The sequence below is a fragment of the Bos mutus genome, chromosome 25 (assembly GCF_027580195.1).
Source record: "Bos mutus isolate GX-2022 chromosome 25, NWIPB_WYAK_1.1, whole genome shotgun sequence".
NCBI classification, from domain to species: domain Eukaryota; kingdom Metazoa; phylum Chordata; class Mammalia; order Artiodactyla; family Bovidae; genus Bos; species Bos mutus.
Window position 1 is genome coordinate 35,599,063 of NC_091641.1, and position 19,690 is coordinate 35,618,752.

General features: G+C 45.9%; 1 protein-coding gene across 8 annotated transcripts in view; it reads right to left on the reverse strand.

The window, feature by feature from the left end:
- Window positions 1-19,690, reverse strand: part of RBFOX1 (RNA binding fox-1 homolog 1) — a 442,476-nt gene that overhangs the window by 200,044 nt on the left and 222,742 nt on the right. For all 8 annotated transcript variants that reach the window (XR_011462653.1, XM_070362796.1, XM_070362797.1 and 5 more), the window contains exon 2: window positions 6,637-6,879. Coding sequence is in view for 7 of the 8 variants with exons in the window: in XM_070362796.1 (XP_070218897.1) it covers window positions 6,637-6,879 (243 nt within the window). In the remaining variant the exon portion in view is untranslated. The remainder of the gene's footprint in view (window positions 1-6,636; window positions 6,880-19,690) is intronic.

The following is a 19,690-nucleotide window of genomic DNA, read 5'->3' on the forward strand; positions in this document are numbered from 1 at the left end:
ATATCCGTTGGATCATCAAAAACAAGAGAGTTCCAGAAAAACATCTACTTCTGCTTTATTGACTATGCCAAAGCTTTTGACTGTGTACAGCACAACAAAATGTGGAAAATTCTTAAAGAGAAGGTAATATCAGACCACCTTACTTTGTGCCTGTAAAATCTGTATGTAGGTCAAGAAGCAACAGTTAGAACTGGACATGGAAAAACAGACTGGTTCCAAATCGGGAAAGGAGTATGTCAAGGCTGATTACTGTCACCCTGCTTATTTAACTTATATGCAGAGTACATCCGGAGAGGCAATGGCACCCCACTCCAGTACCTTTGCCTAGAAGATCCCATGGACGGAGGAGCCTGGTAGGCTGCAGTCCATGGGGTCGCTAGAGTCGGACACGACTGAGCGACTTCACTTTCACTTTTCACTTTCATGCATTGGAGAAGGAAATGGCAACCCACTCCAGTGTTCTTGCCTGGAGAATCCCAGGGACGGGGAAGCCTGGTGGGCTGCTGTCTATGGGGTCACACAGAGTCGGACACGACTGAAGTGACTTAGCAGCAGCAGCAGCAGCAGCAGCAGAGTACATCATGAGAAATGCTGGGCTGGATGAAGCACAAGCTGGAATCAAGACTGCCGGGAGAAACATCAATAACCTTAGATATGCGGATGATACCACTCTTATGGCAGAAAGCAAAGAAGAACTAAAGAACCTCTTGATGAAAGTGAAAGAGGAGAGTGAAAAAGTTGGCTTAAAACTCAACTTTCAAAAAACTAAGATCATGGTATCCAGTCCCATCACTTCATGGCAAATAGATGGGGAAACAATGGAAACAGTGACAGATTTTATTTTTGGGGGCTCCAAAATCACTGCAGATGGTGACTGCAGCCATGAAATTAAAAGACGCCTGCTCCTTGGAAGGAAAGTTATGACCAACCTAGACAGTATATTAAAAAGCAGAGACATTGCTTTGTCAACAACGGTCTGTCTAGTCAAGGCTATGGTTTTTCCAGTAGTCATGTATGGATGTGAGACTGGACTATATAAAGAAAGCTGAGTGCCGAAGACTTGATGCTTTTGAACTGTGCTGTTGGAGAAGACTCTTGAGAATCCCTTGGACTGCAAGGAGATCAAATCAGTCAATGCTAAAGGAAATCAGTCCTGAATATTCTTTGGAAGGACTGATGCTGAAGCTGGAACTCCAACACTTTGGCCACCTGACATGAAGAGGTGACTCATTGGAAAAGACCTTGATGCTGGGAAAGATTGAGGGCAGGAGGAGAAGGGGACAACAGAGGATGAGATGGCTGGATGGCATCACTGACCTGATGGACATGAATTTGACCAAGCTCCAGGAGTTGGTGACGGACAGTGAAGCCTGGTGTGCCTACAGTCCATGGGGTCACTAAGAGTTGGACACGACTGAGTGACTGAACTGACTGAACGGACTGATGCATGCAACAAGGTGGACAAATCTGTGAACAATGATGCTGAGTGAGAGTGGAGCCAGAAGAAGTGGGAAAAAACATGCAATGCTTGCTGTCACTTATAGAAAATTCTAGAAACTGAAAACTAAACTACAGGAGCAGATCAGTTGATTCCTGGGAATGGGGGAGAGGAGAATGGAGAGGGAAGATTACAGAGGGGTTATGAGTAAACTCCAGGGTGCGTGTATCTTTTCAAGTTATAGTTTTCTTTTTCTAGATAAATACCCAGGAGTGGGGTCACTGGATCATATGACAACTCTATTTTTAGTTTTTTAAGGAACTTCTTTGCTGTTACATATAAATATACAGTGGAATATAACTCAACCATAAAAAAGAATGAAATAATGCCATTTGCAGCGACATGGATAGACCTAGAGATGATCATCAAGGTGTAGTGAGTCATGAAGAGAAAGGCAAATATTATATGATCTGACTTATACGTGGGATTTAAAATATGGAGCAAATGAATTTGCAGAATAGAAACAGATTCACAGATATACAAAACAAGGGAAAAGGCAGGGGAGGGATAAATTTGGAATCTAGGATTAAGAGATACAAATGACTATATATAAAATGAAAAAGAATATATATATACACACACACATATGTATGCACATATATATGTATATATAACTGAATATATGTACAACTGTATTTATGTACTTCTGAAAGTAATACAACATTGTAAATCAACTACACTTCAATATAAATAAACAAATGAATAAATAAGTAAACAAAAATAAAGTGATTACCAGGTGGAAAAAAAGAACACTTTGAAGATGATGGATATATCTATTATCATGAGAGTTGAAATGGTTCCATACGTATGTACTTATTGACAGTAAATAATTACAAAATTATTAAGTATGCACAGCTTATTGTATGTCATTTATATGTCAATGGAGCTGTAAAAAATAAAGCACATCTTCTCCTTTCCCAGACTACCTACTGAATCTGTGTGCTCACGGTCAGATTCCTTCCTATTTCCTCCAAAATACTCTGCTGCTTTCTCCCTGAGTCATTCCCTATCTCTGATTCCCTGTCCTTCCTCCATCTCTCTTCTCTGTGGTGTAAAATATTGAGTCAAAATCCACTCTCCTACAAACCAGTTCCTCAGACCTCTGTGCTCTTCTGTTGCTATCTTTTCTTTCTCCTCTTTACTCCAAAGGCTTATGAGGGTACTGTGCACACCCATTCTGGTATTTCCCATTTATTCCTCAACTCTTGGCCCCCTGGAATTGCTCCCCAATACTTTACTTTCTCCTGGGTCTTCGGTGATATCCACTATGCCAGCTTCAATCATGTCCTCAGTTCATGCCTGCCAGGCTGCCATGACAGCACTCTCTGGTTCAACCCTCCATCCAGGTACCCTCTTTATGTCTCATTAATAGCGCCTTTTCTTCCAGACCTCACCACCCATGAGCTCTCTAGTGATCAGTCCTTGACTTTCTCTCCATTGCCTACACTTGACAAAGGTATCAATTCAAGCTCTCTATGCAAATGGCTCACCATACTGCCTTCAGCACTGACCATTTTCTGTTCGTTCAACACCTTTAATGAGAAGTCTCAGGAACTTCTCTGGTAGTCCGGTGGCTAAGACTCCAAGCTCGAAATGCAGGGAGCCCAGGTGCCATCCCTGGTTGGGGAACTCGATGCCAAAACTAAGAGCACACATGCCTAAACTATGGATCCAGCATGCCACGACAGGACTGAAGATCCATATGCCACAGCCAACACCTGGCACGGCCAAAGTAAAAATAAACACTGAAAAAAGGAGGTCACATTGACCCTGGTGGAACCATCTTTGACCTATGTATTTGGCTCTCTGCATAAAAGCTCTCTGATCGAGGGAGCCTGTTTGCTCACCATGTCACCTCGCTGTAGTGCCAGGGGCACTGTGGACACACAAGATGCAATTTAAAAGTTGCCGGGTTGATCTCTTAAGAGTTCTTTATGTGAGAAAAGGATATTGAGCCTGCTGGCTTAATATTTCCTTTAAGGTAAGCTTCCCTGGTGGCTCAAATGGTAAAGAATTTGCCTGCAGTGTGGGAGAAATGGGTTTGATCCCTGGGTCTGGAAGATCCCCTGGAGGAGGGCATGGCCACCCACTCCAGTATCCTTGCCTGGAGAATCCTCATGGAGTGAGGAGCCTGGTGGGGGCTGCAGTCCATAGAGTCTCAAAGAGTTGGACATGACTGAGCGACTAAGCACAGCATAGGCATAATTAATTCCACCCTTCGAAATGTCATTTTTTAAACTTTTCTGGCTTAAACTCTTTTCAATGGCTTCCCATAGCTTTCAACTGGGAATCCCACCCTCTTATAGAACACACCATAGGATCCCTGTGGCTGCTTCTTGTTCTCCTTTGCCACTGTGCATCCCTACACCCTCTTCACAAGCCCTTAGACACGCTGCCTCGGTATTTTTTCTTTTTCAAGTCTTTGAATAAGCCCAGCTCTTTCCAACCTTGGGACCCATGACCTTGGTATTCCTTTTACCTGGAAGCTTTTTCTTTTCCCCTTAAATATCATGTCCTTGAAGAAATGTCCTCCGGCTACTCATTTGCAGGTGGTACCTCTCCTCTTTTTTTTAATCCTCCATAGCACTGGTCTTTTCCTTAAGAACATGACTCACCATGTCTGTTTATAGAGCTATTTGATTCCTACATTTTTACTCTGTCTCCCACATTTAGTTCTAAGAGGGAATGAGCTGGACTTCCATGGTGGGCCAGCGGTTAAGAATCCACCTGCCAGTGCAAGGGTCATGGGTTCAATCCCTGGTCTGGGAAGAGTCCACGTGCCACGGGGCAACAAAGCCGATGTGCCACAGCTCCTGAGCCCATGCAAGAGAAGCCACCGCAGTGAGAAGCCTGTGCACCGCAGCTGGAAAGGAGCCCCACTCTCCACAACTGGAGGAAACCCACGCACACAGCAAAGAAGACCCAGTGCAGCCGAAATACAATTTTTTTCAAAAAAGATGGAAAAGATCATTTCCGTGTGGCTCACTCACATCATCAAGTATGAGTCCTGGCCTAAGTAGATGTTTAATAAATCTCTGTGAGTGAAGGAATGAATCTTCCACAGCAGTGTGTATGGTTGGTCCATGTGGAAGTTTAATAAATGATGCCTGATGGGAACTTTTTTAGTCCTAAAATAACAAGCCCTATCATTGGTTATCACACACACACAAAAAACCAACACACAAATGAACAACAGCCCCATCACTACCACTGGTAGTCAATACTTATCGTCGACAATAAGCACCTACGACATTTGCAAGCCTACTTAATAAATCCGTCTCTAAGTTACAGCAAACAATGACAAACAAGGCGGCGGCAGCACTATTGACAATAGCCCAGAGGTAGAAACAAGCCAAATGCCCATCAATGGATGGACAGATAAACAAAATAGGACCTATCCATACAGTGGAACAGGATTCAGTCATAGAAAAAGAATGACGTGCTGGTCCATGCTACAACGCGGATGAACCTTGAAAACATTCTAAGTGAAAGGAGACAGACACAAAAGGTCATATACTGTATGACTGAGTCTTTTGAAAAAGCCAGAAGAGGCAAATGTATACAGAAAGAAAGCAGACTGGTGACTCCCAGGGGCTGTGGGGAGGGAGGAATGGAAGACGTCTGCCTGATGGATACTAGGTTTCCTGTTGGGGAGATGGGGATGTCTGGGGCTCTGTAGTGGTGATGGATGTGCTACACTGTGAATGTACTTAATGCCACTGGACTGTACATGATAAAATGGTTAAATTTTTTATATGTATTTTGGCACAATAAAAAAGGGAAGGCAATAGAAAACTTTCCAATTTACATTATTTTGAAAAATCTCCAAACTGAACTTCCAAGTGAATGAGGTACCAGGTAGCAAAGTTAGATGGTTGCCTTGGTTATAAGAAGGGGATGACAGAGGATGAGATGGTTGGATGGCATCACCCACTTGATGGACATGAGTTTGAGCAAGCTCCAGGAGTTGGTGATGGACAGGGAAGCCTGAGGTACTACAGTCCATGGGGTTGCAAAGAGCTGGACACAAGTGAGCAATTGAATTGAACTGAACTTGGTTCCAAGAAGACAGATGACGTTTCAAACCAATACACTTCTTCACAAATACTAGTTTTTCAGAGGTTAGGAGAAAGAGGCCTAAGTGCCTTGCACCTATAAAGTGTTCTGGAGAGAAGCTGCATGTGTCCAGGCTTCTCAAGAATTCCATAGAACAAGGTTTCCTAAATGTTTACATATACCTCTCCTGAGATGCACATTGCATGGCTACTTCCGGTGGTATGCAGATAAACGTGGTGTACTTTTAATCATCATTTTTGTTTAGAGTGACTAGCTTTTATGAATAGCCAGCAATATTGCTTTCCATTGGTAGTGGTGATAGACTGTTTCTTTTCTGTTTGTTTGCTTGTTTTTAATCCATTCCATCCATTCATAGGCAAGAAAGTTGACTTTTGGGTGCACAGAGGTATGTTACCACCACCATCAAAATGCAAAACAGTTCTACAAAATTCTCTTGCTGCCTTTTGGCAGCCCAGGTCACCCATACCTCGGGGGCTATGCAATAAAGAAGACGCTAAGGACATAAGCCACAATGTGGGTGCAACTTGAATGAATTTGGCTAAGATATGGAGGGCTGGGGCGGGAACCCGGCAGGGGGTGGCTGCAAAGGACAGATGGATTGGGGGGTGATGGAAATATTCCTAAAATAGACTGTGGCAGTGGTTGTACAGTTCTGTAAATACCATAATGATCCCTGAATTGTATACCTTGAATAGGTGGATTTTACGGTATGTAAATGGCATCTCCAAAAAGGCAATTAAAAAAAAAAAAAGATTACATAGTGTATAATTCCACACAGACGACATAATCCCAGAAAAAGCGAAACTGCAGAAGCAGAAAAGAGATTAACATTCCCCTTTAACAAAACACGCGGTTAATGGGGAAATGTATTGATTTAAACCAGCGTCTCGAGAGGATGCGCGCAGGTGAGTGAGGTGAACCTGGAGAGGCTGGGACTCCAAAGATGAGCTTAGGGATCGCTTTTCAGGATGGGGCCCCCCTAGTTGCATAGAGGTGTGCCCCGCAGTCATTCCAGGAATCCTGGGGTCCCGCCCTGCCCCCCGAAACCAGCGCACACTTACTGTGGCCGTGCCCGAGACGGTGTGCGCGCTCGTGTCCGCGGCGCTCTGCTCCGAGTGCGACTGCGCGGGAGGGTACAGGTTTAACGTGTGCTCCGGGACGGTGGTCTGGCCAGTGTACTCCGGTGCGGGGTGGGGGTGAGGGGCCGTGTATTCCGCGGGGATGCCGTTCTGAGGGGGGGCAAACTGGGCCGAAGCGTAAGGCTGAGCCATTGTGTCAGGGGCAGCTGCTGCTTCCTGATTACCCTGGAAAATCAGAGAGAGGGAGAGAAACCATGAGCGAGCACCAGGCAGAACCTTCTCCCCAGACCCAGGAACAACAGCTCCCCAGATGTCACGTGGGTACCAGGGTGGTGCCCAGAGCCTGAGATGGGTACCGTCTTCATCAGACCGTATAAGGATGAAGTAACCATCACCAGGGCCTCCCTGGTGGCTCAGTGGTAAAGAACCCGCCTGCCAATGCAGGAGACATGGGTTCCATCCCTGGGTGGGGAAGATCCCCTGGAGAAGGAAATGGCAACCCACTCCAGTATTCGTGCCTGGGAAATTCCACAGACAGAGAAGCCTGGCAGGTTACAGTTCAGGCGGCTGCAAAGAGTCAGACAGGACTTAGCAACTAAAGGACAGAACCGTTATCACTGAGACAGGCCCACTGTACAGATGCAGAAATCGAGGCTCTGAAAGGTGGACGACCCTTTCGCATGTCATGCAGCCCAAGAGCTACACAATGTGACAGTCTGTGTTCTTCTGCACTGGACTTTTCTGGCAGGTCTTTCTAATTTCATTCCCATTTTGGAACATGTGAGCCTGTAGTCGTCGCCAGTGACAGCGGAGCCTTGATTTGATACTTAAAATGCCAAGAGAGATTAAATTGAACGTGTGTGTTCTTGAGAGGAGAGACAATTCGTGTAAGCATTAGAATTTAATCAACATTTTATGTGCTTTGGCTCACATAATGGGATGGGGGTGGTGGTCCTTGCAAGGGTCAGTGTGTGTGTGTGTGTGTGTGTGTGTGTGTGATGTTCTCAGAGCCAACATGAAGTGGCTGATGAAAATTCAAGACCTAATTTGGACAACGATGACCCTCTACGATAGTCTCATTTTAAGTGTCTCTGCAAAACATGGATTTGACTCTTAGCCTCGTTAATCAATGCCTCCCCCCGATTCCCTATTTTTTTTTTTTTATAAGTAGAGCATTATATAACAATTCGCCCTTCAGATCTAGGCAAAACATGCAATGTGATAATTACAGTCAAGTCAAAAGAATAAAAAAAGAAGTGTTCAAATGCTTCCCTTTCAGGAAACCTCTCTTTCCACCCCCACCCCCACAACTTTACTACCCTACACACACACACACACACACACGTACACACACAGACGGCATCAGGGACTGTAACCCAGAGGTCTAAATTTTCCATGGTCTTAAGAAATGGGATTGCACAGTCAGAGAGAGAGAGGGAAAGCTTAGCAATTAAGCCCACCCAATAGTTCCCTCTCCCATTGTCTGTGGCCAATTAGATGTGACTTCATCCCTCCTGTAATGATACCAGGGCAACAATGTCAGAATCTCTCCCATCTCCAGAGTCCCTGCCACTGACATTTGAGAGCATCTTCAGCCCAAGCAACTTGAATACAGCAAAACCCATTATGACAGAGAGGCTAGAAAAAAAGTTTATTCTCAAGAGTGGTGCCAAGAGCTGGTGCATTTGTTTAGAAGGAACCTTAATTAGAATGTTAAAGATGACACTTGGAAGAGAACAGCACTTAGGATAAGTTTAAAACATTTTACAAGTGAAAACACCCCCAGCAGGCCCTTTCCTCCCCTGGACTAATTTCTCCAAATGTCTGTGCCATCGGAAGCAAAAATGCACAGCCGTGGCTTTCTTGGCAACATGTTTTCACGGCACTGGGGGGCTGTGAGGGTCCGACTGTGCTGGGGTTGGATCGCTTGAGGTGCAAAGTTAACTATCTGTCCTTGGGAAACCACATTCACCATCACTGTCGCTCACTGTTCAGCCTCTTCAAGGATAAGCCCAGTTTCCTCTCAGGGGACACGTCCACTCCCAGCCCATGACCTGCAGATGTGGCCGAACCTTCCTCTGGGTCACGTGACCCAGTCTGGCTGACCAGAGGGCTCTCCTCTCACGGCCACAGTGATGGGGGCTCATGCTCATCCCTCTAAGCCGGTTAGTGAGTTGACCCCTTGCCACTCCTGTGAGGCTTTATCCTGGGACCCGACTGGCGTTCAGGGAGGAAGTTCCTTCACTACGATGATTGGTAACTGGAAAACATAATACCAGCTTGGAGCTACCAAGAAATGCCTCTTGAAAGGGGGCCTCCCTAAAGCAGAAGCCGACCCGGAGGAAAACGGAGCCCAGAAATGGAAACGCAGACCCACTGAGTCCCCCTGACATCATCTGAAGTCTTGGATCCAGCTCTTTCTGCAGTCAGTAATGCTGCTGTTTAAATTCCATAACTCAGTAAATGTCTGTGTAAGTCCGATTTTCCATTACATGCAACCAAAAAGGTCTTGACTAATACCAAAAAAAAAAAAAATACTGTATATCAGCCAACTAATATTCTTTTCTTCTACAGGGCTGCTCAATAGACTTGTGCACAGAAATTCCATGTGATGCAACTTCTTTCTGGCTCATGAGAAGTCCTAGAAGCTTTGGGACCTTGAGAATCCTCCAAAGGGAAATTCTCTGAGACAGATTTCACTTCTGCCCAAAGATCTATTTCAGCCTCTCCTGCCCCTCCCCTCGCTTGTCTCTGAAAGACGGTCTTGTAAAAAACACCAAGGGAGCCTGAAATGCTCACAGGATCAGGGGTAGAGAGAGATGGTCAATATAGACACGGCTTTCCTTGCTCCACCTTCAGTAGAAAGGCTTTCACAGGAACGTATACGCCCACCTCGCCTTTCTGCATGGCAGAGCCATCTCAGGAAGAGAGAACCAGTCCCACGTGCTTCTGCAAAGCAGCAGCTGCTCCGTGCTAGGATCTGACCCCTCTTGGCACTGCCCAGGGAAGGGCCTGACCTCAGGAAGCGTATGGTCTCTTTATCCTCTCAACAACATCATGTCTTCCTGTTTGCTGCCTCCTGTGCTTGGGGAGTTCTCTCCTACTCCCTTGCCTGGCTAGTCTCAGCTTCTCTCTCTCTTTTAAAATATTTATTTATTTACTTTTGGCTCTGCTGGGTCTTCATTGCTGTGCTGGCTCTTCTCTAGTTCAAAGAGCGGGGGCTACTCTCAACTTGTGGCGTGTGAGTATCTCACTGTGGTGGTTTTTCTTTGGGACCTCGGGCTTTAGGCACATGGGCTTCCATGTTGTGGCTCCTGGGCTCAAGAGCACAGGCTCAGTAGTCATGGAGAATGGGCTTTGTTGCCCTCTGGCACGTGGGATCTTCCCGGACCAGGGATTGAACCCGTGTCTCCTGCATTGGCAGGCAGATTCTTTACCACTGAGCCACCAGGGGAGCCCTTGGCTTCTCTTTGAGGTTCCAGATCCCCCAGCCAGTCTCCTTGACAATAATATCACATCAGCTGCCTGTCCTCTATGCTCTACTTCAGCTTTGCTCACTTCCCATGTAACTCGAGGTACTGCCATTGCCTGATGATTTGCCTGTGAACATCCAGATGGTAGAAGGCTGCATCACATTCTCTGCTCTATCTCCAGGGTTCCAAAGCACACTGGCTGCAAAGTCAACAGACCCCAGTGTCTGTTAAGTGAGTGCATGCTTAGCCAGTGAACTCTGGGCTCTGTTAGGCTTCATTTGGCAACAGGATGGAGGGGAGGGGATAGGAGAGGGATGCGCAAATGAACTCTGGAAGAAATCTGGCCCATGACTTGTGTTTGTAAATAAAGTTTTATTGGGACACACCATGCTCACTGTGCCCCAGTGGCAGACTTGAGTCACTATGATAAGAGACCATATAGGCCACAGAGCCTAAACTATTGAACTATTGGGCCCTTTGCAGAAAAGGTTTTCTCATCGTTGTGGCAGACTTATCATGAATCACGGGGACATCAGTTAAGAAGCTGTGTTTGCACAAATACTTTGGGCAGGAAATACAGTCAGTGGTAAAGCAGGGATAGAAAAGGGGGTGCCTTCTCCCTAAACCAAGGAGTGGGTGGCTCAGCCAGACTTGAAGATCAACAGTGTTAAGCATGGTGGGAGAGGGATGCCATAGAATCTTTTCCAGAATGTTCTTTGTATCACCAGAGATCTACACTGTACACACAAGTTCGTCAAACCCAGCAAAAGTGGGCTTATGAGAAGACCAGTGATGGTGTCACATTTCTCTGCTCCATCTGAAAGACATCCTCTTCAAACCAGAGCCCAGAAGACAAAGCGAGTGACACTCACATGTAGTGGGTATCAGGCATGGTGCTGAGCGTTTTTACAGCAAAAGTCCTTAAGCAAGGATGATTTCTTCCCAGGAGACATGAAGCAATGACTAGAGACACTCTCGTTTGTCACAACTGGGGATTAAGTGGCATCACAACTGGGGATTAAGTGGCACCAGCGTCTAGAGCTTCTAGGAGGCCAGAGATGCTACTGAACACCCTACGATGCACAGGATCACCCCACCACCACCCAGGATTATCCAGCTCCGAAGGTTAATAGTGCCAAGGTCTAGACTCTGCTTTACATCTGGAATCCCACTTTATTTCGTTGTAAAGGATACTGTGGCCCAGAGCTGATAAATAATATTGTGAGGTCACAGCCACAGGTATTTCTGAGGAAAGCTAGGAGCTGAACCAGAGCCCGTGTTTATCCCATGCCAAGGTATCTCTCATCTGGCAAGAAGATCCCCTGGTGGGGAGATACGTTTCTGATTTTAAATAAATAAGCCACTCTCTGTCACATATACAGTGACTCTGAGACCCGTTTTCCACCAGGAGGCATGTCAGGTGCTAGGGTCAGTCAGTCAGTTGCTCAGTCATGTCCAACTCTTTGTGACCCTGTGGACTATAGCCCTCCAGGCTCCTCTGTCCATGGTTTTTTTCCAGGAGAGAGTACTGGAGTGGGTTGCCATTTCCTTCTCCAGGGCATCTTCCCGACCTGGGGATGGAACCTTCGTCTCTTTCATCTCCTGCACTGGCAGGCAGATTCTTTACCACTAGTGCCACATGGGGAGCCTGAAGGTGCTGGGATATTTGATTCAAAGAGGCCAGGCTTCTGATTGCCAAACTGCGGAGGGACGAGGGATATCCTCTGCAAGTGTTAGAATAGCAGCTTGGGAAATTTCCGCCACCTCAAGCCTGAAGCCTGGCTTCTGAAGGCTCTGAGGTTCCAAGGGCCAAGGGCAAGGACCAAGTAGGAGCACCACTGGAGCCAGGACAAATCCTAACCTCCACCCAAACCTGCACCAATCTGGCAAAACCAGGGTTCAGTTCAGTTCAGTCACTCAGTCGTGTCCGACTCTTTGCGACCCCATGAACTGCAGCACGCCAGGCCTCCCTGTCCATCACCAACTCCCAGAGTCCACCCAAACCCATGTCCATCAAGTCGGTGATGCCATCCAGCCATTTCATCCTCTGTCGTCCCCTTCTCCTCCTGCCCCTAATCTCTCCCAGCATCAGAGTCTTTTCCAATGAGTCAACTCTTCGCATCAGGTGGCCAAACTATTGGAGTTTCAGCTTTAGCATCAGTCCTTCCAAAGAACACCCGGGGCTGATCTCCTTTAGAATGGACTGGTTGGATCTCCTTTCAGTCCAAGGGACTCTCAAGAGTCTTCTCCAACACCACAGTTCAAAAGCATCAATTCTTCAGCACTCAGCTTTCTTTATAGTCCAACTCTCACATCCATACATGACCACTGGAAAAACTATAGCCTTGACTAGACGGATTTTTGTTGGCAAAGTAATGTCTCTGCTTTTTAATATGCTGTCTAGGTTGGTCATAACTTTCCTTCCAAGGAGTAAGCGTCTTTTAATTTCATGGCTGCAATCACCATCTGCAGTGATTTTGGAGCCCAGAAAAATAAAGCCAGGGTACTCAACTCTAACAGACATTGTCCACGGTAGCCAAGGAGCCTACAGGTAGCACTCAAGTCCTTGGAACCAGAGATGCACTCCCATGCCTGGAGTTCTCAGACAGATGTTGGTGGGACCCCTGCGGTTTCTTATTAACACTGACAACCATTCCAAAGAGACCCTAATTAATATTCCCAACATTTACACTTTGGGCTAATTACATCTAATATTTAATTAAGATCATCGTTCTTCCTATGGAATTATTTTTCACCTTCAAAGGGCTTCGGAGATGTCTTTCTTTCCTCCCTAGTGATGCTCCCGGATTCTTAGCATGGTTGAAATGAATTTTCTGGAAAAAAATATATTCACCTTGTGCTTGCATGCTAAGTCACTTGGGTCATATCCGATTCTTTGCAACCCTATGGACTGTAGCCCACCAGGCTCCTCTGTCCATGAGATTTTCCAGGCAAGAGTACTGGAATGGGTTGTTGTGCCCTCCTCCAGGGGATCTTCCCAACCCAGGGATTGAACCTGTGTTTCTTATATCTCTGGCTTTGGCAGGTAGGTTCTTTACCACTAGTAAAGTCTTTACCACTTGGGAAGTCCATATTCACATTAAGGGCATCTTTTCCACTCTGGGTCAAGACAAGTCTTAAGTCACATGAGCATGCTCCGGGGCGGGGGGTGGGGGGAAATAAGGGGAAGCTGAAGTCAATTTCATGTTGGTGGTAGGGATAGGCAACAATTATCCAGAGCATACTGACTAGACATTCCCTGATTTGCAGAAGCTCCCTTCATCCCTCTGTGCTATGCTTACCCGCTCAGTTGTGTGTGACTCTTTGCAACCCCATGGACTGCAGCCCACCAGGCTCCTCTGTCCATGGGATTCTCCAGGCAAGAATACTGGAGTGGGTTGCCATGCCCTCCTCCAGGGGATCTTCCCAATCCAGGGATTGAACCCAGGTCTCCAAAATTGCAGGCAGATTCTTTACTGTCTGAGGATCATCCCTCTTCTCTAATGCCAAATGCCTGCTTTTCCCAAATAAGTGGAATGATCACGGAGATGCTGATGTTTCCTAAGTCAGGGTGCTTGTGGGGGTATTGAGTTGACAGTGGAGGGTGATTCTGCCTTGCATGCACCTCCACATCATCCCTGAGGCTGGGAAAGATTGAGGGCAGGAGAAGAAGGGGACAACAGAAGATAAGATGGTTGGATGGCATCACCGACTCAATGGACATGAGTTTGAGCAAACTCTGGGAGACAGTGAAGGTCAGGGAAGCCCGGCATGCTGCAGTCCACGGGGTTGCAACTCAGCAACTGAACAACCACATCATCTGCGTGGGGGCTTCAAAAGATTTTGCAATCCTAGCATCTGATTTTCAATGCCTGGACTTCCCTGGGTTACTGCTGAATACACAAAAGGGAAGAAAAAGAAGCCAAGACCTCGTGTTTTCCAATCCACCCTTGGTTGCTGCAGAACTGGGTAGAAATTTGAAATCAAGAGCATCTATTAGGATAAGTGGAAAAGAAACTTCGTCCTCCTGGGCCAAACCTCAATTAGAACAGCAACTCAACAGCAGCCAGATGACGTGGGAACCACCCCCCTCCCTTCATTCCCCGAAACACCCCGGTGGGTAGTTTGCACTCCAGTTACAGAGAGAAAAACGGGTTATTAAAATGCAACCAAGTCTGATTCACCAAAGGAAAAAAAAATGCCATTTCAATTTAAATATTTTACTGAAGCATGAAATAGCCGGGATATTATTGCTATTTTAAGACAAATACCGTAATCTGACCATTAGCACAGTGTGTGGACTTCGCTGCTTGCAGGCATTCAGTGAGACGCCCCTCAAATACAAGGAGAATTTCCTTGGTCGCTGAAACATCCCACACCCTTAATTTTCCCAGGAGGCAGAGCCAGAGAGAAAACGGGAGGTGCTCTTTTTAATATTTTGGTGGGGTTTTGTTGTTGTTGTTATTGTTAGACGTCTCCTTCTCCTGGGCACAGCCCTGACTGGTTTAATAAAGTAGTTTTGGGAAACTAACAAATGAACCAAGACTGGCAGCCCATCGGACTTGGCAAAATATTTTGGCTCACCATCTAATGCAAAGCACATTTCAACTGCAGAAAAGAGTCCTTACGTGGCAGAGCACGGAACGGATTTATTCTTTTCACCGTGAACTGTCTGACTTTTACTGAGGGGGGAAAAGTGCCTGCCAAGGTGGACTTTAAGTATCTTTCTTTCTCGTCTCTGTGTGTGTTTTCCCAGCTCTAATCATCAAACTTCTAGAGCATCCCTTCTCCTTTTGCGTCTGAAATTTATCTGTTCCCAGTCCATTTTCTTGTCCCCTCAAACCTCTTCTGGCCTAAACACAGCCCCCCCCTAGTAAAGAAATGCATGGGAATGGTTCAGTCCTCCTAAACCAACTGATTACACCTCTCCACACCGCCTAGAAAAGCGGTGTCTCCTGCCCTGGGACCCACCCCTCCCACCAACTCTGACTAGAGAAAGGAGACTGCCCCTTCTCAGCTGCCTGCAGTTCTCCTTCCTGCTGACAGTTTGGTCGACTTGAGTTTCTCAGCCTGGTCTGTTCTACTTCTCTGGCAAGAAATTGCGCATATTCAGAGAAAAGCCTCCAGTGCTGGACCGAAAAGAACTCAAACTGCATCATACCCCTGGGGGCACTGAAACCAAAGAAGGGAAATGCAAAATTACATCATTAACCTGCGGGTTCGAAGACCAGCTCAGTTCTTACACATCAAGCAGAAAAGCTCATGCACACGCACACACGCACACGCACACACACTTGGCTGAATTCCTCTGCTTTCCCTCCCGGCATGATTCAAGGAGCAAAATCCACATCACACAGAGAGTAACAGAGACTTCATACCAAGAAAGGCTTCCGCTCCATTCAAAGCACAGTTTCGAGTGAAACAGAAAAATGGGGGAAATGTACCTGCTGTACCATCCTGCTTCCTTTCTCCTCCATAAACTTAGCAGCTGTGCCAGTGCCACGCCACAGAGCATCTGGCAGGAGAGAGCCTCGATGAGGAGCGAGGGTGTGTGCGCTGTGCAACGTGGGGACGGCGGGGGTGCGGGAGGAGGGGGGGCCGGGGCCGCCCGGCTGACCTCCTCCTCAACATCTGACTGCTCCCCAAACCAGCCCCAGAGGGGACTCCTTCCTGGAGCTGATCCATCAATCACAGCCCGCCCCTCCTCTGGCCCCTGCTCTCCCTTTCTGAGTGTACACTGAGCAGATGATTATATAGACGAGGAAGGGAAAAAAAAAAGAAAGAAAACCCACACAGCGCTCGACTACATTAATAGCTGTTTAAAAAACATTAGAAATGCTATCCTCTGCACCGCCCGGAGCTGGAATTTTTCATTACTAAACTAAATATATGGTATGCAAGCAAACTCAGGAATTCCACCGGGAAGCTCACGCGACTCTCTTATTTTTGTTTTATATTTTCAAGAGGGTACGGGCAGGGGTGGGGGGAATGCCAAAAGGAGAAGGGGAGGAGAGGGAAGAGGGATGGAGACAGAGCTTGAAGAGATAAGAGAGATGGTGATGGATACGTTTTTTAAAAACACACCCTGAGAATACTGCAGATAAATGTATAACAAAGCTGAGTGGTTAATTGTAAATTGATCTTAAAATACTGTCAGGGGCGAGTGTGTGGAAGATGCTCAGGCCTGGCTCCTTGGCAGACTCTCTGTGTGATCTCAGGCAAGTTGTTGCAATGCCCCGGGCTCCAGTATTTTTTTTTTGTTGTTTTTTTTTTTGCTTCTGTTTAATGGGGAACATGATGAGTGACTTCACAGGGTAATTGTGAGAAGATCATGATAAAAATCAAATCACGGGAAAACAAACACGCACGGTGCCCTGCCTCAGAGGATGCGCTAGATAAACAGCTTCATTCATCACATTCAATAACGTGGTGAGTGAAATCCAAAACCATCTTTGTCCCCGAGGACCCAACAGGAAGGACCTGCAGTAGGTTCTGAAGAAAAGGAACCCACCCTTGACCACAGAACCCCAGTAATGATCAAGGGCATGAAGGAAAATCAGAGTCTCTTGTTTTCCTCTTGTCTTGAACTTCTGTCTCTTCTAAGTCCATTTTTTTCTTGTTTCCCAATGAGCAAAAATAAAACCTCGTACAAAATCCCCTGCGATTTCAATGCCAAATGCTGCCTCTTTATTTAAAGCTGCAAATACTTTGTTCTTCCTTTATTATTAAAACTACAACCACCGCAGTGAAATGTCAACACAATCTCAGTTTTTATTTAGTCATGTCTTTCTGGCTCGCCCAAGGAGAGGTTTCAAGAGACCCATCCACTCTTTGCATGGACAGCCGCTTATCACTGAGACGCCTGCTTGGAAAGGAGAGATCTCGCTACACTGGAGGGAATGGATGAGGTTTCTGAAGTGATTAAACTTGTAATTAAATTGTATAACAGAGGAGGAGGTGAGGGCGGAGAAGGCTGCCCGGAAGAATTCCACTTTCCTGCTGATCTGTTGGTGGTGCTACTTCAGGGAGCCCCTGGGTGATTTTTTTTTTTTTTTTTTTATTCCCAGCTTCCCAGGGTTGGAAAGAAAATCTGGATAAACAGCATTTGTGCCATTCTTACAGTCCTATTTCCAATCACAGTCTGGGGATGTGATTATTAATTAATTAATTAATGCAGGATGAAATTAAGCAGCTCTCTCAGGTTCCTTGGGATTCCCTGGTAGCTCAGTTGGTAAAGAATCCAATCTGCAATGTAGGAGATCCGGGTTCGATTCCTGGGTCGGGAAGATATGCTGGAGAAGGGATAGGCTACCTACTCCAGTATTCTTGGGCTTCCCTGGTGGCTCAGCTGGTAACGAATCCATCTGCAAATGCAGGAGACCAATGTTCAATCCCTGGGTCGGGAAGATCCCCCGGAGAAGGGAAAGGCTACCCACTCCAGTATTCTGGTCTGGAGAATTCCATGGACTAGACAGTCCATTGGGTCGCAAAGAGTCGGACACGACTGAACACCTTTCACTTTCACTCAGGTTCCTTAAAGGGATGCGTCTGCTCCCCTCTCAAAATCGCATCACCAGAGGACCAGAGCCCCTCCTCAAAGGACTCGCTCAATAGGTGGGCTCAGCAGTCATTCTTATGAGCCACAAGCTCCTTGTCCAACTAATAATTGAAGAGCTAAACTTCAGTTCTTCAATCAAAGGGGCCTTGCTTTCTCCTAGAAAGCAAAAAGTATGAGACCAAGACAGAAAGATTCCCTGGTGTTCTGGGGAGTGACAGAGAAAATGCAAAAACCCAAAACACAAAAAAGTCAAAACACCCAATAGCGGAGAATGTTTCAGGTGGAGACAATCAGAGTGAGGTAATAGGACATGACTCTTTAGCCCACAGGCCATCAGGTCACCTAGGGGTGGTCCTATAGAGCCAGATGCTAGAACTCCACCCCACACCCACCGGCTTAAAATCTCTGAGGGTGGGTAGGATCCAGCCTCAGATGCTGTGTAAAGGTGCCTCAGACTATTCTTATACACAATTTTGGGGTGAAATGTATTGTTTTCAAATTACAGGTGTGATCCTTTGGGATGTAAAACTCTGGTGGGGGGTTATTGCATCAACATTCTCTAAATGAAATAAACTATACCGCACTGGGAAAGAATAGAATAGAGTAAGAGAAATGTTTCATGAAACTTTTATGCGGGTGAATTGGGTTGTGATGTAAAATCTTTTATGGGTCGCAATAAAATAAGTAAAATAAAAAACTCTATGCTGGGCAATTTCCCTGTTGGTTACCATCTAACTTTTTATTGGTGCTGTGACTACGGGGTTGGAGACAAATGCTGAAAAATCAGAAACTCAATGGTGGAACTATTGTGTATCCCATTTCCTCATTTATTAACATAAATCAAAAATATTTTCCTTCCTAAAAAAAAAACAAAAACAAATATTCTCCTTTCTGATGAGGCTCTTGTGATGCTCTAGGGATCAAATCTATGGGAATGTGTTTCATAATCTAGAAAGTCCTTGAGCATATATACCCACTGTAGGGATGAAATCAGTCCCCTTTCTAGTCCAGCAAAGTTCTTTCTTCTCTGAAAAACACATGGGCAGATGCATTGGATTCATTCTACTCTGTGCCGGGCACTTTAATCCCCATAAGCACCCCCAAGAGATAGATATTCTGGTCTTTTTAAAGGTAAGAACACTGAGGCTCCAAACAGGTGAAAAAATATTTCCCACTACGGGAGTTTGTAAATTTGGTAAGTGGTGGAACCCAGAACTTGAACCTGATGTGGTGTTATTGAAGAGTTCCTGTCACTGAATCCATGCTAAGACGAAGATGGAGATGATATTGATGATAAAGAGGATGGAGATGATGATGGTGGGGATGAAGCTGATGGTGATATAGTGATGGTGATGAAAATGATAAAGATGGAGATGACGGTGGTGATGAAGATGATGGTGATGATAAGAGTACTAACTATGTACTAGTCACTGTTCTAAGCACCAAAGATACAAAATTCAACAAAGCAGCTTTGCCTATATTATCATATTTGATAAGAACCCAATGTAGCACCTACCATCATTCTCTTTTTAAGCAAGGTGGAGTTATCGGGTGGGCCATAAGGTTCACTCAGGTTTTTCATAACACCTTACAGAAGAACCCAAATGAACCTTCTGGTCAATCCAGTACTTCCTGCCATTCACACAACTAGAAAAAACTAGTTAACCAAATCCATCAGACTCCTAAGCCCCAAGCCCCACATCCTTAAACACCTGGAGATGGGTTCAAAGCTGACCTCCAGGTCAGCTTACAAACTGATCTTGTAGTTTGTAAGGTGAGTATACAAACCTTGGTTTCCTAACTACATGAGCTTACTAAAAAAAAAAAAATCTCTGGAACAAAGAGCTCTGCAATTGCTCTGGGACCATAATTCACAAAAAACCAACAAACAACCACGATAACAGGAATCCATGTCACAGATTGGAGAAAAAGCAATTTGTTTCATTTCACTTTCCCAGCCTCCGCAGGGAGGCACAGAGGAGAGAGAGGCCAGGAGCCACCTTGC